The sequence below is a fragment of the Silurus aristotelis genome, assembly GCF_946808225.1.
Source record: "Silurus aristotelis genome assembly, chromosome: 1".
Taxonomy (NCBI): domain Eukaryota; kingdom Metazoa; phylum Chordata; class Actinopteri; order Siluriformes; family Siluridae; genus Silurus; species Silurus aristotelis.
The window spans coordinates 3,129,212-3,155,649 of NC_139574.1; the positions used below are offsets into that span (position 1 = coordinate 3,129,212).

The 26,438-nt window shown below is 41.2% G+C and overlaps 1 protein-coding gene across 8 annotated transcripts in view; it reads right to left on the reverse strand.

Moving 5' to 3' along the window:
- Positions 1-638: 638 nt before the first annotated feature.
- Positions 639-26,438, reverse strand: part of LOC310727183 (rho guanine nucleotide exchange factor 4-like) — a 135,884-nt gene continuing 110,084 nt past the window's right edge. For 7 of the 8 annotated variants that reach the window (XM_083543418.1, XM_083543417.1, XM_083543419.1 and 4 more), the window contains 10 exons: positions 21,686-21,831; positions 11,156-11,335; positions 10,705-10,899; positions 9,114-9,293; positions 6,588-6,820; positions 6,323-6,452; positions 5,805-5,936; positions 3,516-3,759; positions 2,637-2,714; positions 639-1,268 (listed from right to left, as the gene is read on the reverse strand). In XM_083543418.1, the coding sequence (XP_083399544.1) occupies positions 1,111-1,268; positions 2,637-2,714; positions 3,516-3,759; positions 5,805-5,936; positions 6,323-6,452; positions 6,588-6,820; positions 9,114-9,293; positions 10,705-10,899; positions 11,156-11,335; positions 21,686-21,831 (1,676 nt within the window). In that variant the 3' untranslated portion in view covers positions 639-1,110. Of the gene's footprint in view, positions 1,269-2,636; positions 2,715-3,515; positions 3,760-5,804; positions 5,937-6,322; positions 6,453-6,587; positions 6,821-9,113; positions 9,294-10,704; positions 10,900-11,155; positions 11,336-17,604; positions 18,971-21,685; positions 21,832-26,438 lie in introns of those variants that run through there. The other variant, XM_083543424.1, reaches the window with a different exon arrangement.

A 26,438-nucleotide genomic window follows, 5' to 3' on the forward strand; every position in this document is an offset into this window, starting at 1 on the left:
CCTCAGTCATCGTCACTCTTTATTTATCTCATTCGCTAACTTGTGGCCGAGCTTTAATCTTCTTACTGCTTCATGTTACCAAGCTGAAGCCACACCCTGATTATCTTGTAATCTTCTGTTACCAAGTCATGGCCACTACTCATCATCTCATATTCTTCAGTTATCAAGTCATGGTAACTACTTAATTATCTTGTTCTCTTTAGTAACAGAATCCTTAATTATCGCATTCACTGATGGCACCAAATCCTGTTACTATCTCATGTTGGTTTCTAATTCATAACTACACTTAAGTATCTCCATCCCATCGCATTACTGCTCTGTAGAGAAGATCTGCAAAAATGAGGTTTATTCCTTTTTGCCTTATAAACAGCATAAAATTAAAGTAGGCTCAGAGTGATGGCATCAACATCTCCATCCATTCATGGGTAGTTGGAGATCAGCAGGTGCTTTTCTCCAAAACTTAGCAGATGCTTGTGGGTTGAAATCCAATGCTTTAACATGAAAATGAGGCATTTTAATAAAAACCTGGGAGGATGCTGAGTTAAGCATGTTAGCAAAGCATTTAAGCTAGCCAGCAAAAAAGCAACCTAAAGACACAGCATTTGTGAAATAATAAATGAATAAAGTATCCAGGAAGGTTTCTGTGATAACTCGTTTTACTTTTCCAGGTGACAAGAAACAAAACTTAAATAGGAAAGCAAACTCATCTGGCACTGTGTACAATTAGCATCTGCTGACATGAAAAGCAGAATTTAATAAAAATAATAATAAGAAGAATAATAGGAAGAAACACCACGAGTTAGTGATATTAGTGTGTACAGGGGGCTAATCAGAGCTCCAGGAATTCAAAAACTCCCCAAATTACATAAAATAATTGACGCAGTCCCCGGGGAGCCAGTCGCCGAGTCTGGTTGTGACCACCTTAATAAAGTGCTTTCTCCAAAAAAATGTAACACAATTACAATGAAATTGCGGAGCGGCCTGGAGGTACAACCATGACGATGCAAAAAAATTATAATAACGATAATAATAATAAAATGAGGATAGACCGGTAAAGTTCAGGCACAAGCTGAGAGCTTCTCTCTCTCTCTCTTTCTTTCTCGGACTCGTTCACTTTTTGAAAGGTGTCAGTCTGCCGATGTTGTGCCAGAAGTTGGAGCTCTTGCGTTTGGGCTCGGCCAGCATGAAGACCTGCTGCTGCGGGAGGCTGGTGGGAAGAGTTGGGTGTTTCTGCCGCAGCAGGAAGTCGTAGTAGGGCCTGGTCACGGCTGAGAGAAGAGAAACATGTTAGAGGTCATGGTCAAGCTAAGAATGAACCACACACACATACAGTATGTGCCTATTAAAGAGATGGACCTTCTAGTGTCTGGTGTTTGCTTCAGAAGATTTATCAAACGTACCTGTAAATAAAATATTTTTTGTTATTTAAAGTAATTCAGGAGAACCTAAGATTTGTTTTGGAGAGCTGAGATGTTTGACATCCAAGATGTTCCACTAGATTTTATGGACATTTGTGCTCCTTGGTGTCCCAATTCTTTTGTCCATGTCGTGTGTATATATATACATACACACGGTATGGACAAAAGAATTGAGACACCAAGGAGCACAAATGTCCATAAAATCTAGTGGAGCATCTTCCCAGGTAATTGGAGGATATTATAACAGCGACTAGGGACTAAATGTGGAATGGGGTGTCCAAAAAGAGATGCTCAAATGTCCACAAACCAGCAAGTCCAACTCTAAAAAACTCTGAAAGTTTTTGGGGTGGCCTAGTCAAAGTCCTGACTTAAATCCGTTCGAGATGCCATGGCATGACCTTAAACATGACCATTCATATTAGAAACCCTCAGATTTATTGCAAATTATTACAATTCTGTGAAGAAAAGTGGGCCAAAATTCCTTCACGGCGAAAGACTCATAAAGAGATATTGCAAACAATTAATTGCATTTGTTGCCACCAAGGTGCAATTATTTCACACAAGGTCAGACAGAAACTACATTTATTTGACTTCCCTGTTATATTTATACACTTAAACAAGCGTTTAACTAACGCCTGGAAAGTTTCAGAATAGAAAGATTTGTCAGTACGCCTGAACCATCCTCGGACCGCCCGCTATACTTCGTCATTAGGGAACCACCACGACTGGGATCGTCACTGACGGCCATCTTTGAAACGTGGACACTGTTTAAATGTCTTACTGCCGCTAAGCGTCTCATCAACGTACTGCGCTTTATGTCTTCTGTAGATATCCGCCGTTTTTACACCTTTGTTCACAAGGAACTTCATCACCGCGCATTGTTCCATGCACGCACTAACACTGTCGGTAATAGGACACGCTAGTCACTATACTGCGTGTAGTACCGCTATGCTAGCATCCAGTTTTCAAGTCCCGGTTTGATTTGAACGCCCCTCGTGTGAATATACCTCTGTTTTTTTTTGACACTGCGACTCATTCGCTAAAAATATTCATCAAATTTACACATAAATTAACTTTTTTTTATTAGTAGCTAATAGAATTGAACTCATCCCCGGCTAATAGACTCTTCTGATTATCATGTTTATGGTTAAATAAACACACAAGTTTGAATAGAGGTTATACATAATCATGGTTTGGTGACACAGAGAGCAATCGGACCTTTAGGTTTTCCAGCTGGATGGCTTTTACTGGCGTTGAGCATGGCCTGTTTCTTCTGCACCTCCGTGATGGAAAAACCTGCAGTGAGCAACAGGAGAAATGAAGAGAGACATGTTAATGTTATTTACACCGCAAAAACACTTGGATTCTGATTAGTCAGCATTCACTTTTTGACATGGAGAACAACTGCAAATACACGTGTATTGATGGTCCAGTTCTGGCATGTGTATAATGATAAAAGATGTTCATAGAACACGTAGGGGAGGAGTCTCCAGTGTCAGGACTTTCAGACAGACGTGAAGCATTAATGACAACACCACAGATCTCCTAAATTCTAGATTCTGATTGGTCAGAAGGTGTTGATTCATTTGCTAACACATACTGTAGTACACATCTGGGGCAGAAGGGTGGGTGTGGTCGAGCACCGGTTTCTGAATGGAAGTGATCCAAGGGTGTTGGGGTGCGGTCAGCGTGAAGAATTCAACCCAAAGTTGTTCAAAAGGTTCGAAGCTATATAGCTGGAGATCTTCCAGACACCTCCAATGGACAGCAGAGCTTCATGGTTCTGGATTTGTGCACTTTGTGTTAATGCTGGAACAGGTTTGGGTTTCTGAATTCGAACGAATGGGAAATTTCATGGTTCAGCGTCCCGAGACAAGTGTGTGCCTCCAGATTTGTGCTCACAGTTTGGGGAAGAACCACATATGGCTGGAAAACTCCAGGTGTTCCAATACTTTTGAAGACACAGTGTCTATATTTGGGACCTTGTACATACACTTGATTGTAATACAGTTATATTCAATTACTTTACATGTTGGCACTGACGCTGTGCGTGTGTGTGTGTGTGTGTGTGTGTGTGTGTGTGTGTGTGTGTTTCACCTGTTTCTCGGTCATGCTGCACCTGTTCCCTCTCGTCTCTGAAGGCCCGGAGCCATCGCTGTTTCTGTTCGGGTTTTTTAGCACACAGGAGATGAACCTCGTCTCCAGCGAGCGAGCGGAGCTTCACCGCGTTCTTTATGCTTACGTTCAGATCCCTGTCCTTCCCGTCCTCCACGTCCAACACCTCCATCTGATCCATGTCCATTCTGCCTTTGTAGTACAGAATGTCCCGGCGCAGCAGATCCTGAACCAGCAGAACGAGCAAAAACGCACTTCAGTTACTTCTGCCATAAAAGCAATCCCTCGTTTAATTATGTTGATTATTTCTCTATAACTGCAGGTCCTCTAGATGGGTAATTCCTCATAGACAGAGCCTGTGAGAAGTGTGGAGGTCTTTCATGGTTTTTGAGAGACACGTTCCTTTGTTTCTATGCAACAAACTTGGTCATGTCATCTATAAATGTCCAGATGTTCCACTTTATTCTTATAAAAAAATCCTCCTTTAGCATGAAGAACAGCTTCACACACTCATCCGGACACTTCGCTTTTTCAAATGTTGACCTCATACACTTCGCCGTGCCTCTTGAAAAACTCACCAAAGTTCCAGAAGTGTTCTTCACTAGTTGGAGATTCGTTTCTCGTCCATCACAGATCAGTTGAATAGGATTTATGTTGAGTAATAAACACTCCAGATGACTGTTTGCTCTCCAAATAAGACTTACAGAACTCAGTCTAGCCGTAGTCTAGTCGAAATTGAATGGTGGTGAAGTATGGAATGGGAACCATGTTGGTTCAGGATTTAACTTCAGGATTCTTTCACTTTCCAGAACTTTCCCTGCTCTAAAACAACCACAAAACCATTAAGCTTCCACCTCCTTGTTTGACTGTGGGGGTGAAGGAGTCTGAAAACATCCTCTCTCCCGAACTTCATCTTACATAGAGCCAAAAATTTCTCTTGGACTCTACAGAACTTTCTTCCAGTCATTCATTGTTCAATTCTTTTACCAGTTTTGTCACAAGGAAAAATCTTCTTCACTTTTCACAATCTCTGTACCACAGACTAACTGTAGACTCTTTCCACATGTTCAATAAGCATCCCTTCCTAGAAAACGTATCTTCATTTCAGAAATTTTGGCAAATTACATAATTACGTTTTATATGAAGCGCAAGAATTCTTTTGCAGAAACCACCAGGAGATGAATAGTAGTGACGTGTTGTTCATAATCAATTCGTTCCTTTTGAGCGACTCTTTAATGTGACTCAGGAGAACGATTTGTCTTTAAGTGTGATTCGTTCATTTACAGCACAAGCATAAGCAGAGCATCGGAAAAATCTCTGTACAGGAAACAGAAATGAGTAGTTTATCTATTGACTCTTCTGATCCGAGTCGTTCGTTCTTTTATCATGTGACACCCATAGAGGATACACAATGCAAGAGATCAAGTTTATTGGCCCAAATTTAGATATTATTTTTACAATAATTATAGGAGTACCGCGATAAGAACTAACAACACGGACCAGATATATGATGTGAAGCTACTTTCATGATTGTAAAATTGTATTTTATTTCTGATCAGAGGAATGAAATGACTCAAAGAAGATTTGTTTATTCTGATGAGTTGCTAAAATGATCCGATCTTCCCATCACTAATGAATAGAATGTAGATGCAGTTCACACTTTGGCCAGTAGATGTCTGTAACGTGTACAGTGTTGTAATTGAAAAAAAAAATAAAATAAAATTGTGATTGTATGGCAGAAGACAGAAAATCTTGACCATGACTTTTTTCTTCTTCTTTCGGCTGCTCCCGTTAGGGGTCGCCACAGCGGATCTACCTGCATGTCTTCCCTTATAACATCCACAAACCTTCTTTTTGGCCTTCCTCTTTTCTTCCATCCTCAGCATTCTTCTACCGCTTCATACACCCCATGTTCCCTTCTCTACTCACGTCCAAACCATCTCAATCACACCTCTCTCACCGTGTCTCCAAAACGTCCTACATGCGCTGTCCCTCTAATAAACTCTAATCCTGTCCGTCGTCATCACTCCCAACTAAAACCTCAGCATCTTCTCTATACTTTTCATCAACATTTTCAAAGTGAATATTGCATCTGTAGTGCTCTTTAAACTTGACATTGTGCCTTTACATTTATGGTTTTTGACAAATGCTCATATTCAGCGCAACTTACAAAAACAACTTTTTTTTACAACTGTTAAAGTAGAAGGGCCTTGCTCAAGGGCCCAGCGGTGACAAAGTCCAACAAAACCACCCATCTTTTCAAGCTCTCACCTTTTTACAGTGGACCATCTGGTGGTTGAAAAGGAAAAACATGCGCTGCTGGCTCTTGGCATGAGGTGGAGAGATCTTTGTGAGCTCTCCAGAGTAGATCAGATCTGAGCTCCTGCTGAGGATGTCTTCACCCTGATATATACACACACACACACACACACACACACACACACACACACACACACACACACACACACACACACACACACACACAGTGTCAGGGTCCTGTCAGTTTTTTGCCTGCTATTCTTTTCTTGCCCACCAGATGTCACTGTGCTCCTCACAAATTGTCTTCAGCCGAAGCCCCCTCATTTCACCCGTATCATTACCTGACCTTTCCAACACCCTTGTGGCTGAACGAATCTTCAGAATTATCCACAAAATCTCGTCAAACATCTTCCCAAAAAAGGGTGGAGGTTATAAGAACCGTAGGCTAAATGTGGAAGAGGGTTTTTAAAAAGCACTTTGGTCAGGTGCCCACAAACATCTGTCCATATAGTATTAGAACATAGTATCACCTCCCAGTACTCGATTGCGCTCTGCCACTGAGCGATCTTATCGACGTTCTCCAGACGCCGTTTCCTCTCGTTTATCAGCCTGGCCACGTTCTTCATCCCATTTAGAGCCGCCTCCACATCTTTGTAGTCCCTAAAAACATCATGGTAGAGCATAAAATAAAACACTGTTTGTTTATTTTGTAGCTTATTTTTAGTAATTCATCCAGACTTTCATCCAGAACACGTTTAAAGGTCATATATTTTAAGATGGAATTCTACTGCACACCTGTGCTGGGGGTTGGTGTACTTCAATAACTCGGCCAGCTGCAGTGGGTACTTGCAGATCTTCTGGACAGGAGTGAGGAGGAACCCGTCCAAAGAAATGTCAATCATCTTCTGTAGCAGACGGCAGGCCTCGAAGAAGAACACGTACTTGTTGAGCTTCATTAGCTTGGAGAGCTGGACGCAGGCGTTCGGGTGGTTGTTACAGTACTCAGAGTAGATCTGGAAATCCGTTTGCTGGAAAAACCACAAAGGTACAATGACACAAAAATTGTATTCATGAGATTCGTTAACATTGCTGATCAGTTGGATTGAATCTATGAATCCATATGATCAGTGATGTCAAAAATTATGCAATTAATTATAACATATGGTGCATCAAAGAGAACATGCTATAAATGGCCTTAGACATCAAAATTAACATGACAGCACTGATTAGATTTATCAAAGAGAAACATGGTAGAGATAATCATAGACATCAAAGTTTACATGTCACAACTGAACTCGATCATCAAAGGGAGCATGCTATCATGCTCGTACTTACATCAGAGGTAACATGTAACCACTGATCACTCACATCAAAGGTAATATGACCACTGATAACTCACATCAAAGTAACATGTAACTGCTGATCATTCACATCGAAGGTAACGTAACCACTGATCACTCACATCAGGGTGACAATTTAACCACTGATTACTCACATCAAAGGTAACATGTAACTACTTTTCACTCACATAAAAGGAAACATGTAACTGCTGATCACTCACATCAAAGGTAATGTGACCACTTATCACTCACATCAAGGTAACATGTAACTGCTGATCACTCACATCAAAGTAAAATGTAACTGCTGATCACTCACATCAGAGGTAACGTGACCACTGATCACTCACATCAAAGTAACATGTAACTGCTGATCACTCACATCAAAGGTAACATGTAACTGCTGATCATTCACATCAAAGGTAACGTGACCACTGATCACTCACATCTAGGTGACATTTAACCACTGATCACTCACATCAAAGGTAACATGTAACTGCTGATCACTCACATCAAAGGTAATGTGACCACTGATCACTTACATCAAGGTAACATGTAACTGCTGATCACTCACATCAAAGGTAATGTGACCACTGATCACTTACATCAAGGTAACATGTAACTGCTGATCACTCACATCAAGGTGATATGCTACCACTGTTCACAGAAATCAATGGTAACGTGACCACTAATGATTCATATCAAAGGTAACATGCTACCAATGATCACTCCAAACAAAGGTAACATGCAACTGCTGATCACTCACATCATAGAAAACATGACCACTGACCACTCACATCAAGGTAACATGTAACCACTGGTCACTCACATTAAGGGAAACATGTAACTGCTGATCACGCACATCAAAGGTAACGTGACCACTGATCATTTAGATCAAAGGAAACATGTAACTGCTGATCAATCACATCAAAGGTAACGTGACCACTGGTCACTCACATCAAAGTTAACATGTAACCACTGATCACTCACATCAAAGGAAACATGTAACCACTGATCACTCACATCAAAAGTTACATGTAACTGCTGATCACTCACATCAAAGGAAACATGTAACCACTGATCACTCATATCAAAGGTAACATGCTACCATTGATCACTCACATCAAGGTGACATGTTACCACTGTTCACAGCCATCAAAAGTAACGTGCCCACTGATCATTCATATCAAAGGTAACATTCTTCCAATGATTACTCTAAACAAAGGTAACGTTACAACTGAACACGATCATCAATGGTAACATGCTACCAATGATCACAAATATCTAAGCGAACATGCAACCACTAATCACTAACATCAAATAGACCATGCTTCCACTGATCATAGACATTAATAGTAACATGCTACCACTGATAACTTACATCAAGATGACATGCTACCACTGTTCACAGCCATCAAAGGTAACGTGACCATTGATCACTCATTTCAAAGGTAACATGCTACCACTGATCACAAACATCAAAGGTAACATGCTACCAATGATCGCTCCAAACAAAGGTAAGATGTAACCACCAAACACTCAAATCAAAGGTAACGTTACAACTGAACATGATCATCAAAAGGTAGCATGCTACCACTCATCTCAGTCATCAAAGAGATCAAGGGTATACATTTTTTTAAGCTTTGATCATCAAATGCATCAGGGTTACAGTTTCATTGTTGATCAATGACATCAAAGGTTGATGTCATTAATCAAGCTCATAATCAAGTTAGTTCTGGTCATGAAAAATAAAAAACAAGGTGATATTGGTGCTGAATTATAAAAACATCTGCCAGATGTCGATAATGTATTGAATGTCCCATTGGATTAAGGTGACAGAAAAATTCGGTCTACTTTGATTATGTTATGAGAGAATTATTAGAGTAATTTCGATGCGGTGAGTTCTGTAAGTGTCGGGTTTAAAGTGAACTGCAGGATCAGGAAGAACTGAGTGTAATTAGGATTTGCACATTTTTGAACGTACATGCTCTAAAAAGCAGGAGCCGATTTCACTGAGATGAGGCTCATCCTTGTTGAACCTTTTCTCCAGACATTTCAGGAATTTTTTCTGGAACCGATAGATGTCCTCGATGTTCCCAAAGATGGTGCACAGCTGCTCCTCTGTGAACATGTCCATGCGTTTCCGGCACTGCTTGATGTAACCCTATGAAGAGCACAGAAGGTCAAACAGAGGTCATAAGCTTGGATCAATAGGGTTAAACGAGTTCAGCAAAGGTTATGTGAACAGAACAAGATCTTAAAAAGGAGGATATGGCACTGATGAATACAAGTATTGCAACGTCTTCTAACTCCGGGAAGCAAGCGGAGAATTAAATATAAAGTAAATGACGAGTCCTGACTTGCTGAAGACTTCCACAAAAAATCCCAACTTTAGTCCTGTGTTCCACCTTAAAAAGATTTCAGGTTTCCACATTGTTGCCAGAGCTCAGGATCATTTATATCTTACACAAATGAAAAGTTAAAGGTTAAGGTTCTTCTTAAGGGCCCACTAGTGCTAGGACTTCAACCCTCCAATCAGAACAGTTCAACATTCTAACCATTGAGCAACCATTTCCCTGATACCCTGTAGCCCTTTATTAAACTGGCTGAGGTATGGTTGGATTTTAGACAATGCCAGTACAGCACAACTACCACTATGGTGGTGGATCCTGCCCCATATGGAGACCAACAAGCAAATCTAGTGAGGCTTCTAGTTTCCATTTTATTTAAAATCGTTTGGACAATTTTTTTTTTCTCTGTGAGGGCCACATAAATTTCCTCTCTTTAGTGGGGACCGTGTCAGTCTTTAACAGAAAATGACTTCAAAACATTTACTTACTTATGCATGTGCATGTGGATGGTGGGCAAATCTAACAAAAGTAATAATAACCAGAGGTGGACCAATAGTGGATTTTACCAATTCTGAAAGCGAGGTTTAACACTTCACATAAAATAGTACTGATAAAATAAAACAAATAGTGCTGATCATGAAAAAAATGGGCTAAAGGTAATAAATGTGAATATAGTCATTAAAAAATATAGCTAATAATTAATTAATCAAAAATAATAAATATAATATAGCGCTCTCCGTGCAACCTTTCAGCAATTCGCCTCTAGAGGCCGCTCTCGTTATGGCAGCGGAATGGAAGCCGGAAAAACTATCGGTATGGATTTTTGCAAATAGACTTCTAGTAATTACTCGACCTCTATTTATAACTAAGGGACATTTTAGTTTAAAAGCCAGCCTTTATTTTTATTAAAGACAGTTATGATATGAGTAAAACATTTTAAATTACATTTTAAAAATATGTCTTTGTCATTGTTCAGAGGGCCGTTCCAAATGTAGGGGTATATTCAGTCCAGGGGCCATAGTTTTAGGACCCCTGGTCTAGTACCATTAATGGCTCTTGTGTTTATCCATCTGTGAAATCCATTAAAACTCAACAACAGAGGGTTCCAAGTCTAACCTAAATATTTAAAAAAGCTGTAAACATTAACTAGCAATAAACTATTATTTCTAAGCACCAGTGAATTAGATTCTTGCTGAACAAAGTTATGGACTTAATGGATCTGACCTCACAGATGTCCTTCAGATGTTTGATGTAATCCCTTTCGGTGCTCATTATTTCGTTGATGACGTTGGTCCTCATCTGCTCTTTGCAGGGCAGGCCAGGTCCGAGGAGAAGCCCAACCCCAGAGCTCTGCTCCTCCTGAGCCTCCTCCAGCTGTGCCAGGTAGTCCTCCATCGGCTCATCCTGGTTTACACGCAACTGGGGGAAGACAAGCAGGGTTTTGACCCCATGTTCAGGACTTACAGCTTTATATTCTGTTGTACATGAGTTGATGTTCAGGCTTGTAAGTAGTATTTTATTGTAAATGAGCGTGAATCCAAATACTGTCTGTAATTAACATCTTTGATCTACATTAGAAACCAAATGGAGCACATCTGAAAAATCATGCTTTATGTTGTTTAAGTGTAACCTGCGTCAACAGGAAGGTTTTGAGGAGCATTGAAATTCTCCTTACTCTGACAAAGCTGGCTGGAAACCAGCCCTCGCTGTCCAGGATGCGTCCCCACCACCACTCCTTGTTGGTGGCGTCCACTACTTCAATGACATCTCCAGCCTTAAAGCCGAGTTCCTGGTCGTCCATGGTGACGTGATCCCATAATGCCTCGGCATACACCACGCTGCCATCGCTGATCAGCTGCAGAGGAAAGAAACATGGTTATAATACACATGTTCAGTTGTGAGTATCATCAAGTGACTTTCGACTGCAACGAGCCTTTAGAGCTTTACTCAAGTGCCCAGCAGGGACAACTCCAGACCTTCTGATCAGATGTCTTCCACTTTAAACACTGAGACTATTTAACATGTTTTGTAAACCCCTCGGTATTCTGTTAGCATTTTTACCCTGTGAATCATTTTCAAAGCACTAATGCTTAGATTTTTTATTTAAAGACTTATAGACTTATAGTTTGTATTTTTGGTGTTAGTGCATATTAGTGTTGGGACCAGAACTAGAACCGCGGTTGACCTCTTAATAGTCAGATAGTCAAATAGTCAAAATGGCACTCAAAATGGGTGAACCGAACAGAAATCCACAGGTCTGAAATGTTAATGTTCTAAACAAAATATATGTATTGAGAAAATTTCTCAATAAAAAAATGCAAAAAAATGAACGCAGGGTAACTCGAGACTAGAGACAGTGGAAAGCAAACACAAAATCTAAGCCACAAATCATCAAAAACGCTCCCAGACTGAAAACACCGTCTCAGTGTGGACCGAGGACCAAAATAGAGAGACAAATATGCGTTTTCAAATGTTTTTTACATGGCCTTTCATTCAGTGCTGTGCCAATAAGCTCTAAAACACTTTGCTCTGCCCCCTACTGGTCATTTAGGATTCTGCACCCGTTCCTAAGTCAGAAAAGAATCAGACCAGCGCCATTTCCCGTTTCCCGTTTATTTAATTTCCCGCTCTTTGAAACATCACAGCAATGACTAAAAATGCATCATTGCTTTCGAAAGCCTCCGTTTTCGCAGTCTGCAATGCAAAAGCGCCATTTTCATCCACTTTTATGCACTTTGGGGAGCGATTCAAAAAGCTTTTGTTGACTAAAAACACTGTCGCAGGCGTTTTGTTTTCGAACGAAAAAGTGTGGACATTGCCTGAGTCACAAGGGGGGGAGTTCGCAGTAAGGACCTAAGACATTTAGCAATAACAGCGACAAGGAAAACAACAATAGGGAAAATAGGGACACCTAGTGGGCAAACGGAGTAAAGCAAAGGAAAAACCTAACTAAATCCCAAATCCTGACAATTACAGTAAGTCTTCACTCCTAGAATGAGATATCGAGCAAATCCGTATTTCAATATATTTAAATAGAATTAGCTTCCTGCCAATCCAAAAGCTCTGAGTTTGCCATACGAGTATGTTATAGAAGAATAATAACACACATATCAGGCTGTTACAGAAAATTTTATGCTAATGAGTCAGTGCGATGAAATGAAGTTACAGCTTTCACCCCACTGGCTTTTATTAAAATATCAGGATATGCAGGATATCATCTCTGTATTTTTGCACAGTGGCCATGTCATGTCTTCTGTAGAGTGAAGAAAGCATGATAGAAATAGAACTTTGGGATATTTTATGGCATTTCTTTCTCTCTCTTGTCAATCCGTCATTAAAGATAGGGGTTTGTTGCTAGGCAACAGGACTGCATAATTTATTTATTTTTTGCCTATCTATGTCTTTCAGTTGCAATTTCTGCCAATACGATGTAGGAGAATACTAACCAGGGTTACATAAATTCATATATTCTTCTGAATACATATAAAAATGTACTCTTATAGCAACACTATAATATGCACAAACCTCACTTCCTGTTCAACTCGCTTCCCCCCACTGCAAAGACCTTTTCCGATATGTTATTACACTAAATGAAGTTAGTAAGATAAGCCTCTAAAGGATTAAAAGATCTGAAGTGAAGGACTTCATTTCACATCATTTGATACAGGTTCTTTCTTTCCATACAGCTCAGGACTACACAAGATCAAAACCAAAAGTCATAGCCAACAAGTCAAGATCAAGTCTGCAAACCAGAAAATCATTTTAAAAACCAAGTGTAAATTTCAGCTAGTTAATTATGCTAATTATCATGCTAGTTAGTTAATTGTCAAATATTTTTACAAAATCATAGTCAACGCCTGTCCAGATTCCAGGAGACCAATGTTTACGATCAAGACAAGTCCAAGTAAGACTTCAGCACATATCTACAGTGATATATTGTCTTCGGTTTTTATGCTGTTATACAGCATAAACCTTCTTGCGTAATACAGCGGCCCATCGGTCCCGACACTTCTGGATTGTGTCCTGAAAGCCTTTTTTTTCTAAGCGTGTCAAGCATCTTCTGCGATTCCAATGGGATCTTGGCAACGGTGTCAAAATCTGAAACTTTTGAGCTTCATCTTTGGGAAGATGGCAAAGTCCGCAGGAGCTAAATCTGATGAGTAAAGTAAAATCATGTGGCTCCTTCACCGACGATCATCACGCAAGAGTTTCTTTCTCCTCCCATACCAAGGGAGAGCCATCTCCAGTCGTGTTCCACCTCATAAGGATAATGGACATTCAAAGAAGTAGATTCCGACCCCTCAAACATCCCAAATCCTCTAGAGACGTTTAAAGACTATAATCACACTCTTGATGTCACCCAAATGAGGATGGGTTCCCCTTTTGAGTCTGGTTCCTCTCAGGGTTTCTTCCTCATAACATCTAAGGGAGTTTTTTCTCACCACAGTCGCCCCCAGGCTGCTCTTTAGAGATAAACACAAATCATTCACTTTAATTCTCAAACTCAGTAAGAATAATTCCTGTTTTGGATCAGGTTGGTGAGGTTGGTGAGGTGGAGCAGGGTTGGCTCAGTGGTGGAGGTTCTGTTCTAGTGACCAGAAATCTTAAGTAAGCCTAGTCTGGTTTAGGTCTCAGAAGGTTGTACAATATTATAGTAAGAGTATAAAGAAAATAGTTCAAATGTATATAGCTGATTTTTCCTTAATAAACAAACCACATTAATCCTGAATTGGCAGTTCAGCTAACTAGCATTTTCTAAGTACATTCGAAATAAAGCCGCTCGTGCAGTGTATCTGAGATCATAAACCATAAACCCCATTTACCAACTCAGCTCAGAACTGTGCCTGTAAAAGTAAATCAAGAATCGCATTGCACAAACTGTAATGTAATTTAGAATATTTATTCATTTAGCAGATGCTTTTATCAATAGAAGTAGCATGTAATCTGAGCTCGGAGTTGAGTAATCTGGCTTCACTGGCTTCCAGTAGCTGCACGTATCAGATTCAAAACACTGATGATGCCTACAATGGCCAAAAATGAACCAGCACCATCTTACCTCAGTGACCTCATCACATCTCGCACTGCACCACGCTGTCTGAGATCCTCCAGCACTGCTCCACTGGTACCACCTTCTCTCAGAATGAGAGGTAAGTACACTTCAAGGCTCTTCTCTGTTCTGGCACCGAGGTGGTGGAATGAACTTCCCCTAGATGTCGTACAGCAGAGTCCCTGATTATCTTTAAGCGACGACTGAAGACCTGCCTCTTCCTGAAACACCTAAATTAGCACTTTCCAAGTTTGTAGAATTCGAGTTATATTTATATTGAGTTTGTAATCTTGCGTACCAGTGTAGATTTATTCATTACTGGAGATTTAAAGCACTTTTGTACGTCGCTCTGGATAAGGGCGTCTGCTAAATGCCGCAAATGTAAATGTAAATGTAAAATGTAATCGAAGACTTTCAGCACTTCTCTTAAGCACCTGGAATATGTGCAGAGAGACGGAGATGGAGGTAGTAATCATTTTTGTTCATTTCTCTGTTACTGGTGGACCAAACATTTGGGATTTGAAATCGTAACCTACTAAACCTTTGCCTTAAACAATTCATTTCTACAAATCCAATGCGAATACACTTTATAAAGTCATAAGTTGAAATCGACAAAAAAAGTACTGGAACACCCCGTTTTTTCCAGCCACATGCTGGTTCTTCTCCAAACTGTTACCGCAAAATCGACAATTACGTATATATAAATATACTTTAGGACGTGCTAGCATGGGATTTTACCTTCGCCTAAACTAGGAGATTGAAAACCTGTTCCAGCATAATGGATCTGCTTTCTATACGTTGGATATGGTGGAAGATCTCCTGCTGTAAAGCTCCAACCCTACTGGGATGAATGTGAACGCTGACTGCACCCCCAGGTCTCTTCACCTCCTCACCGACATCAGTACCTGACTTTACCAACTCCACAAATCTCCACAAACTCCAATGAAACATCTTCCCAGAAGATAGTGGATCTTAAAAGAGCAGATAGAGACTAAATGTAGAATAAGATGCTAATAGCAACCTTATGCTCAGGTGTCCACAAACCTTTGGCAAAATCATAAATACAGTCAAATGTACAGTAACAGGGGTTAGAATGTGTCTACGGTATTTGATGCACTGCAGTGGCTGAACTGTATTATTGGAAGAATCGGTGCATGCTAAATGTAATTTAGATAAATGTAGAGATTTAGATGATGAAAGGCACGCAATACAAAGGAAATGTTGCTGAATCCTTCTTCTTTTATTGTTCATGTTGTTCCAGCTGAGAAACATCAGCTTCTTTAGCATTCTGGTGCACTCAACAGGGATTAGAAAAGCCCCCATGATAGCTGAGGCTAGCAAACAGCTAATCCATTTTGCTGAGTCAGCGATTGCATTTTGTATGTTCAGGAGTCTTTTATACTGTAGAGTTCCTGTGACATTTGCAATATATGCACAGACGTTTGTGGACACCTGAACATAAAACTGTTTTGTCCTTCTTTTTAAATATCCCATTCCACAATTAGTCTGCATTTACTTTTTTAATAACCTCCACTCTTCTGGGAAATATGTTCCACCATATTTTGGAGTGTGTTTGTGTCAATTCAGATAAAAGGGTGTTAGGGAAGTCACATAGTGATGTTGGTAAAGTGTGAAGGCCTGGAGTGCAGCTTTCCATTTAAACCTCAATAGGGTTGGAGATCTATAGTAAATTATCTTCTACCCCAACCCATGGAAAGCATATCTTCACAGAGCTGGCTTTGTGTACAGGCACATTATTATGCTGGAACAAGTTTAGGTCTCCTAGTTCTCCGAGAAAAATTCAGGCTTCCACAACCAGTGACGTTCTATACAATTGTGAGCCTCTAAGAACCAGATATGGCTGGAGAAGTCAGGTGTCCAGATACTTTTGTTCAAATAGAGTATGTTGGTGAAAATGCCGATCTGTGTGCAAATAAATATGACGTTTTTTTTTTTAGTCCAAATCGTAAGCCTCTCGTATTCATTTTTTTGTAATTATCTTATATTTGCTGAAAGTCTTGGTGCCATGACCCGGATGACGTTAACACCTACAGCATTTATTATAGAGCAAAAAACAACTAATTGACTAGATTCCATGAGTCATTCGTGCTTGGAATCTTTGTTTTAAGGAATAAAATTTAAATTTCAGGCAAAAAAATTTTTTTTATCTAAAAAAGATTTTTTATTATCAATAAAAATGTCTGGTGGGATGAAGACGTTTTTTCTGGATATGGTTCACCTGTATGGTGGTATGGGGGCGAATACTGATTCCTATTACAAGCAGCATTTTACTGCCTGCTTGATTGATTTATTGATCATGATTTTCGAGGACTGAATACACAATAGTTAACATTCATACACTGAGTAAATAGATTTCATTTTTGAAAAGAAAAAAAAAAAAAAAAGGTGCTGATTCCAAATCCTGAATTATTTCACATTTTTGGATGAAAATCGAGCAAAATAATCATTTTTACCTAAAATCATAGTATAAATTCAGCCATAAAATGTGTCCACACTCTACAGTGTCCGTTACGTAACAATGAAGAGACCTCATAATTCATGATTTTTGCATCTCCTTGTTGCCTCATCTTCTGTCCCAATTTCTTATATTCTTGTTGAGCTATACATGCTCTTGAGATACCAAAAATCCTGTCCCTTTCTTCTTCCTGGACCTGCCAGATCCATCCTGATTCCTCACCTCTGGATGAAATTGAGAGACCACTCGGAGGATGGAGCTGAGGATGTTCTCCAAATGAACAGCCTTAGGAACTTATGAAGCCAAAAAGATGGACGGTTTTACATTTGAGTCTCCATGAGACTAGAATGAATGGACATTCGATGTTTCCTTTCGAACCCGGTTCCTCTCAAGGTTTCTTCCTTGGAGCTTTTCCTTCACTGGCTCGCTCACGGATGATTTATGATGCTCTGGGACGATGTCCATTATTTAAATGGACATACAAATAATGTTGACTTGAGTTATTGTCCTAATCAATGAAATGAGAAGATCTCTGTAGATGATGCTGTGCGAAAAATGATGAAATAAATAAATAGACAGAAAGAGAACGAGATGGCTGTACCTGGGATTTTATGCTGCAATCAAACCAGAAGCCCATCGGGAAAAAAAAAAGGAAGTGTCCCACGTCCCCCTCCCTCTCTCGCTCGTCCTGCCTGGTCTTCAGAAAATGGTTCTCTGTGCGTTTACTGGAAGGCGAGGAGGAACACAAGGACCACGTTAATAACGATGAGGAACATCATGATGAGAAAGACGACCACACGCTGCGTCTCTGGCTCCATGTTGCAGCGGAGGAGTGTGTGGAGGAGGCCCGGCCGAGGCCTGACGCTTCTCACCCAGCTACGAGCCATACGGACCTCCTCAGTCGATCCTAAGCCTGATCCTCGGATCCTCAGATCCTCACCTCGTTTGCCTCCTTCCTTCAGTTTTCTTGCTCCGCTGAGCCGTCAGGAGAATCCAAATTTCACCTCGTTGATGTTTTTGCCGTTCATGATTCAGAGCTATCAGGCCTTTTCTTGCATCTCTTGTCCTTTTTCTTTTTTTTATCTCTCGATCTATCTCTCTGTCTTTCACACACGCGTGACAGGATGATGGATCTTCTCGTCCATGCCCGTGTTTGCTCCTGTAAGTAAGCACACGATGGGCTGATCACAGAGTCTGCTCAGAGCTACGCTGGAACTCTCCTCCATCACACTCGCAGCATCGCTCTGCTCTCACACGCCTTTCTTTTTTTTTTTCCCTCCTCCTTCTCTCCCCTTCATACTGCGATTGACCAATCAGAGAAGCCGTTTCTCCACCGTATCCTGGAAACCAGAGTGGTTGAGGCAGCGCTTAGCAACCAGGGAGAAGGGCGGAGGTGGGGGGAGGGAGGGGAGTGTGGAGCTGACTTCTTATTAGACAGATCATCCCTCGCTCTCTCTCTCTCTCTCTCTCTCTCTCTCGCGCTCTCTCTCTCTTTCTGTTTTTGCCCCTCGCATCCTTCTATTATTCCATCTGTATCTCTTAAACCTATTTATCCTTCTCTCTTGCTCTCCCATCTATCTATCTATCTATCTATCTATCTATCTATCTATCTATCTATCTATCTATCTATCTATCTATCTATCTATCTATCTATCTATCTATCTATCTATCTATCTATCTATCTATCTATCTATCTATCTATCTATCTATCTATTGACTCACACACTCTCTTGCTGTATTTCTCTCCAACTATTATTCTATGCCTTTTTCTTGCTTTCTCACTCTCTCTCTCTCAGCAGAATACCTTACCATGCACACACACACACACACACACACACACACACACACACACACACACACACACACACACACACACACAATCCGGTGTTCTCAGGCTCAGTTTGGAGGCTCAGGAAATCAGACTGAATAAATCCTCATCCATCCTTTTCAGATCACAACTCGTGGATTATATAACACAATGGATGGGGCGCCTGTCTATTTCAGGGTATCTCTCTCTCTCTCTCTCTCTCTCTCTCTCTCTCTCTCTCTCTCTATCTCTCTCTCTCACTCACACACACACACACACACACACACACACACACACACACACACACACACACACACACACACATTTACACTAGCCAATCCGAACCCCGGTGCATGTTTGGAGGGTGGGAGGAAACTCTAGAGCCCTCAGGAAATGAAATATTTGATTGCATTTATCAAATCTTTGTCTCCTGTGAACTTCTTCATGTCTTCTTGGTCAAGTGGGTATTTGACAGAACATAAGTGTGATAATACTCATGGAGCTAAAGGAGTCTTATCAATCCCTGTCCTTTCTCTCCTCCACTCAAGATCTACATAAACTCAGACTACACCTCCCAATCCTATCAAAAATATCCCTATATACACATTATATGGATATTTGTTCTTATAAATATCCTCCACTCATCTGGGAAGATGTTCCACTACATTTTGGAATGTGATCCTGGAGATTTTTTTTTTTCAACTACAAGTGTGTTCGGTAAGTCAGGTATTGATGCAGGTGAGAAAGTGAGGTGGACTGGGGTGCAGTCATTAATCATATTCATCTCAATAGGTTTGAGGTTAAAGGTCTATAGCAGGAGATCTTCCACTTCAACCCATGGAAAAGCACATCTTCATGCACAGGGTTTGCATTATTATGCTGGAAAAAGTTTGGGTCTCCTAGTTCCCCTACAAAATGTACTACTACCACATTGTCCTTTACAATTGTGGGCCTTTAACTTGTGGGGAAGGACCACAGATAGCTGGAGAAGTCAGGTGTCCAAATACTTTTGTCCAAATAGTGTATGGTGAAAAAAGTGTGCATCTCTGTGTGCAGATAAATATGAAGCATCCGATTTCCCGTTCAAATTATCAAGACTTTTGTATTTATATGGATTTTCTTGTATTTATTTCATATTATTTAATGTCTTGGTGCCATGACCCGGATGGCACAATAACACCTACAGCATTCATTCTAGACAAAAAAAATGAAATACATTGCCTAGATACCGAGTCAGTAATCTGTAAGGAATTCCTCTAGAGAAGACTAGAGGTTTTGCTGCTGTAGTAATAGATCAGGATATACAATTCCATGCTGGGAATCAAACTTCTGACCTTCTGGGATGTGAAACCTCCTGCATCATAACACTATATTGAAGCTTGCTTTTGTTAATAAAGAAAGAAGTGGTAGATCAGAGGGATAAAATGTTGGGCTTCTGTTTAAAAATGCAAATCCAAGAACTACCAAGCTGCCACTCTTGGGCCCTTGAGGAAGGCCCTTAACTCTTCACTGCTCACCGCGCACCCAATAGCTTAGTGGATAAGGTATTGAACTTTGGACTTTGGATTCAAAGAGTTCAAATCCTAGCCACACCAAGCTCCCACTCTTGGGCCCTTAAGGAAGGCCCTTAACCCTCCACTGCTTACTTGTATAAATGTGTTAATTGTAAATTGCTCTGCATAGGGGCATCTGCCAAATGCCATACATGAACAGTAAATGTTGATGCTTGATGGTGGCTTTTTTGGTGGCCAACCATTTTCTACATGAGCCATCTACCAATGCCTTCTGGGTTCCAGGAACTCAAACCCAAAGAAATTATTGGATGCCTTAATTACAATATAAACAAGAAACTTAAAGTTTCATAAAACCATACCAAATGGTACCTGTGAAGTTCTTTTGAAGTTTCAATTTGTACCTTTTGTTTGTTCACTTAACGACACTTAGCCTACAGACTCATCTTCATCACCTTCATCATCTTCATATTTAATATAAGTGTATAAACATTTACAGCATTCTTTAGAGCATAAGAACCATATACACACATTTCTATGTTTCCATCTTCTCCACAGGTCTGCTCGTATCTGTGAGACACCTCATATCTGTTTTTCTTCAGCTCTTGATCTCTATTTAAAGCGTCTTTTAATTGTTGTTACACCAGCTGGTCTCCTAATTCACACAACACCAAGCAGGAGATGCCTCTGGCCAAGGCAAACTGGCACACACACACACACACACACACACACACACACACACACACTGCTCAGAGCAAAGCTTTGGAGATATTGTTTAGGTCTCAGGCACATTTGCACCGTCTGCTAGGTGACGCTATGAAGCCGCTACGCTGAGGTATCACGCTGGGTTTAGATTGTGGAATTATATTCTAAATGAAATGCATACGATGAACGGTATATGCTTCTTGTGAAACATCCCATACCACATTTGCTGGTATAGCATTATCTACTGAGAAGATGTTCCACTAGATTTTGTGGAGATTTAAGATCAGGAAAGTCAAGTACTGATGGAGGTGAGGTCAGAAGGCCTGGGGTGCAGTCAGCCTTAACATTCGTCCTTAAAAGGGTTACAGCTGTATAGCAGGAGATCTTCCACCATAGGTTTGGGTCTCCTAGTGCTCCCAGAACATTTCATGCTACCACATCCACAAATGTCTGCCTCCAATTACTGGTAACAGCTTAAGAAAGAACAACATAAGCAAGAAAAGTCTAGAAGAAAAGTGTAGAAGCTGAATGGTTTCAGAGTTTATTGGCACCCAATAGCCACTGCACTTATTGACCATTGTCACTTTTACATGAGCTGTTGCTATAGAAACAAGGTGATGCTAATATCTGGCCATGTCTACTGATGAATCTTTTCTCACCTCGTTTATGGCTAGCTGCTCTCCTGCTCCTCCTGGATGAGGGAAGCGATGTCCTGTACTGCGGAGCTCCTCGTAAAGGTCCTCATCGCTGCCGGCCTCGTCGCCTAAACCCAGCTTCTCAGCGGCTCCATCAGGAACAATCACCGCTGAGGGACACAGAAAGAGAGAGTTGTGAGTTGTAAATAATCAAATTGCCATGTTGCTCTAATCTAGCATGCTCATGTAGATGTCTCCTGTTTAACATCACAAGAATTCATCACTTTCTGTCCACAGGCAACTCAGGTGCTTGTTCAATTCTTCATCATCTCAAGACTGGACTACCACATCTCTCTTCTAGCTTTTAGAGACATTCAACCTCTCCCACTGATCCAAGATGCACCTTTGCATCTTTGTTTCAACCTTCCGACGTTCTTCCAGACCATGTTCTTTCTTTGCTAATTGCTCTCCACTGGTTCCTTTACCACTGCACCACTCATCCCTCCATCCTCCATCACTGAACCACTTATTTCTCTATCCTCAACCACTGAACCCTTCATCCTCCACCACTGCACCACTCATCCCTTTATCCTCTACCACTGATCTCTTCATACTCTACCCCTGCTTTTTACAATATACATGCTTCCATTAGGAAATATTATTAGAAGGCATGGAATTAGCTTCCATTGTTATGCTGATGATACCCAGCTATATATTTCATCCAAACCAGGCGATACAGCTCAATTAGCTCGCATAACTGAGGGTGTTGAAGAAATAAGAGATTGGATGACCCATAACTTTCTGCTATTAAATCCTGATAAAACGGAGATTTTGCTCATCGGCCCAAAAAATAGTACACAGAAGCTCCAGCATCTCAGCCTGCATTTAGACGGTTGTTCTGTAACTACTAGTTCAACGGTAAAAGACCTGGGAGTTATTTTAGACAGCAACTTATCTTTTAAAAATCACATCACTCAAGTTACAAAAACAGCCTTCTTTCACCTTAGAAATATTTCTAAGCTAAGAAATATGTTATATATCTGATGCAGAGAAGCTCGTCCATGCGTTTATGACCTCTAGAATAGACTACTGTAATGCATTACTAGGTGGATGTCCTGCATCATTAATAAACAAGCTTCAGTTAGTTCAGAATGCAGCAGCAAGAGTTCTTACTAGGTCAAGAAAATACGATCATATAACCCCAATCTTATCGTCCCTACATTGGCTTCCTATTAAGTTTCGAATAGACTACAAACTACTGCTACTCACTTTTAAAGCACTAAATGGTTTGGCTCCCATGTATCTATCCAGTCTCTTAACACGCTACAATCCGTCACGCTCCCTGAGATCTCAAAACTCTGGGCTTCTAGTAGTTCCTAGAATAGCAAAGTCCACTAAAGGCGGTAGAGCATTTTCACATTTAGCTCCTAAACTCTGGAATAGTCTTCCTGACAGTGTTCGGGGTTCAGATACACTCTCCCAGTTTAAGTGTAGATTAAAAACATATCTTTTTAGCAAAGCCTACACATAACACACATCACACACATCACATCACAACCTTGTGCTCCAGAATATATGATCACATGCACATTATCAACTTGTGCTGTTAATATCATGAACAGCAGCTACGCTAATTCCTCTCCACTGCTTCTCTTTCTCTCCCCATCCCGAGGCTTCCTGAGGTTTGGCCAGCTCCAGTCACGTCCCACCTCGTGAAGATTATGGACCTATGGATGATCATGGAGAAGTAGATGCCGAGTGTTTAAAGGCCCTGGCATGGAGAAGCTGATGCTGGATCTATGATGATCACAAATTGTTCTGTATTGTTGAAAGATTTATGACCAAACTTTTGATGTCACCCATATGAGGATGGGTTCCCCTTTGAGTCTGGTTCCTCTCAAGGTTTCTTCCTCATATCATCTAAGGGAGTTTTTCCTTGCCACTGTCGCCACGGCTGCTCATCAGGGACAAACGCACACCATTCACCTTCACTGTTGTTTTCTGTAAAGCTGCTTTGAGACAATGTCTGTTGTGAAAAGCGCAATACAAATAAACTTGACTTGACTTGACTTGACTCTACCACTGCCCTACTCATTCCTTCATCCTCTACCACTGCATCACTCATCCCTTCATCCTACACCACTGCTCCACTCATCCCTCTATCCTCTACCACTGCATCACTCATCCCTTCATCCTACACCACTGCTCCACTCATCCCTCTATCCTCTACCACTGCATCACTCATCCCTCCATCCTACACCACTGCTCCACTCATCCCTCTATCCTCTACCACTGCACCACTCATCCCTCCATCCTCCATCACTGAACCACTTATTTCTCTATCCTCAACCACTGAACCCTTCATCCTCCACCACTGCACCACTCATCCCTTTATCCTCTACCACTGATCTCTTCATACTCTACCACTGTCCTACTCATCCCTTCATCCTCTACCACTGTTCCACTCATCCCATTTATCCCCTACCACTCATCCCTCTATTCTCTACCACTGCACCACTCATCCCTCTATCCTCTACCACTGCATCACTCATCCCTTCATCCTACACCACTGCTCCACTCATCCCTCTATCCTCTACCACTGCATCACTCATCCCTCCATCCTACACCACTGCTCCACTCATCCCTCTATCCTCTACCACTGCACCACTCATCCCTCCATCCTCCATCACTGAACCACTTATTTCTCTATCCTCAACCACTGAACCCTTCATCCTCCACCACTGCACCACTCATCCCTTTATCCTCTACCACTGATCTCTTCATACTCTACCACTGTCCTACTCATCCCTTCATCCTCTACCACTGTTCCACTCATCCCATTTATCCCCTACCACTCATCCCTCTATTCTCTACCACTGCACCACTCATCCCTCTATCCTCAACCACTGAACCCTTCATCCTCCACCACTGCACCACTGATCCCTCCATCATTCACCATTGCACCACTTATCCCTTTATCCTCTGCCACTGCTCCACTCATCCCTTCATCCTCTACCACTGATCTCTTCATCCTCTACCACTGCTCTACTCATCCCTTCATCCTTTACCACTGTTCCTCTTATCCCCACCATCCCCTACCACTCATCCCTCCATCCTCTACCACTGCATCACTCATCCCTTCATCCTACACCACTGCTCCACTCATCCCTCTATCCTCTACCACTGCACCACTCATCCCTCCATCCTCTACCACTGCTCAATTGGTATATCTATCTACATGTACAGTAATAGCTGTTTAACCCCCCCCCCCCCCCCCACACACACACACACACACACACGTGTCTCTTTGAAACCTATGCTTACACTTACCTGCATCTGTCTAAAATTAGCTTCCCAGTTTCGGCCAATCACAAACACTCATCCAGTGCATCAGTGTCGTGTATGGGTAGGAGGTGACAAATCACCGTGGAAACACGACACGACACACACAAACACACACACATGCACACACACACACACACACACGCACGCACAAGCACACACACACAGTAATGAGGGTACACAGTAATTATCATGAACATATCTACCTCTCTATATATGCGGCTGATGAACAGGGAAATAAAAAGGAATGGAATTATGGATATATGAACAGTTGATGGATAAATAATTCATTTTATTATTTTTATTAATTCAACTAAATTTTTCAGTGTGTGTGTGTGTGTGTGTGTGTGTGTGTGTGTGTGTGTGTGTGTGTGTGTGTGTGTGTGTGTGTGCGTGTTAGTCCAGCAGGAGGCGCTAAAGATCGCGCAGTGATTTTCTACTGTCTGGCGCACCTTTACACTTCTCACAGGAGAGAGCACACACACACACACACACACACACACACACACACACACCATCCATCCATCCATCCATCCCCATTGTTTTTTGTTCATCCATTACTGCTTTAAGCTGAACTAATTCATCTTATTGTTCTCTCTCTCTCTCTCTTCTCTCTCTCTCTCTCTCTCTCTCTCTCTCTCTCTCTCTCTCTCTCTCTCTCTCTCTCTCGCTCATCTACTGTCACTATTCCAATACCGGTCGCATCAATAATAAATGACACACTCGTATATCATTAGTGGAAAAGGTGATTCCTTTCAGAGTTCTGATTTGAATCATTTAAGGCTCGCTCGCTGCAGAAGGAAGGTCACATCACGATTAAAAAGGACCCAGGGGCACTCAGACACGGGAAGGAGGAAGGAGGAGAAAAGGGAAAAAGGGCGAGGTGGTGGCTTTTATTTCTGGTGATTGACACCCGAGCGATTCTCAGGAGATAAAGAGAAATGGAAGGAAGAAAGGATTGGAAGCCACCCTTAACCCCGGCGAATCCTCTCACGTCTCTCAAGTCACTCCGGCTGGAGGAGAACATTTCCTCTAGCATGTTCTAGTGTTTGTGGACACTGATGTGCTGAACATCCCATTCCACAGTTAGTCCACATTCCTCAAGGCCTAGCCGAGGTGAGACCCTTACACCTAGATTTAACACTACGACATCCAAAGACCTCCTGTACAATTGTATGCCTCCAACTTTAACGGTAAAAAAGAAAAACTACACAAATCGAGTCGCCAGAATACTTTTGACCGTAAAAACATAATAATAATATCTGCTGTATAATAATTACATTTATATAATAATGTGAAAGGAAAGAAATCCAGGTTTTTAATATCCACAATATGTTTGTTCTTACGTTATAGCAGCGATAAACGCCCTACAGGCATGTCCTCCAAAATGTCCTCCAGAGCCTCATAAAGTGTGTGTGAAATAATAGTGTATACA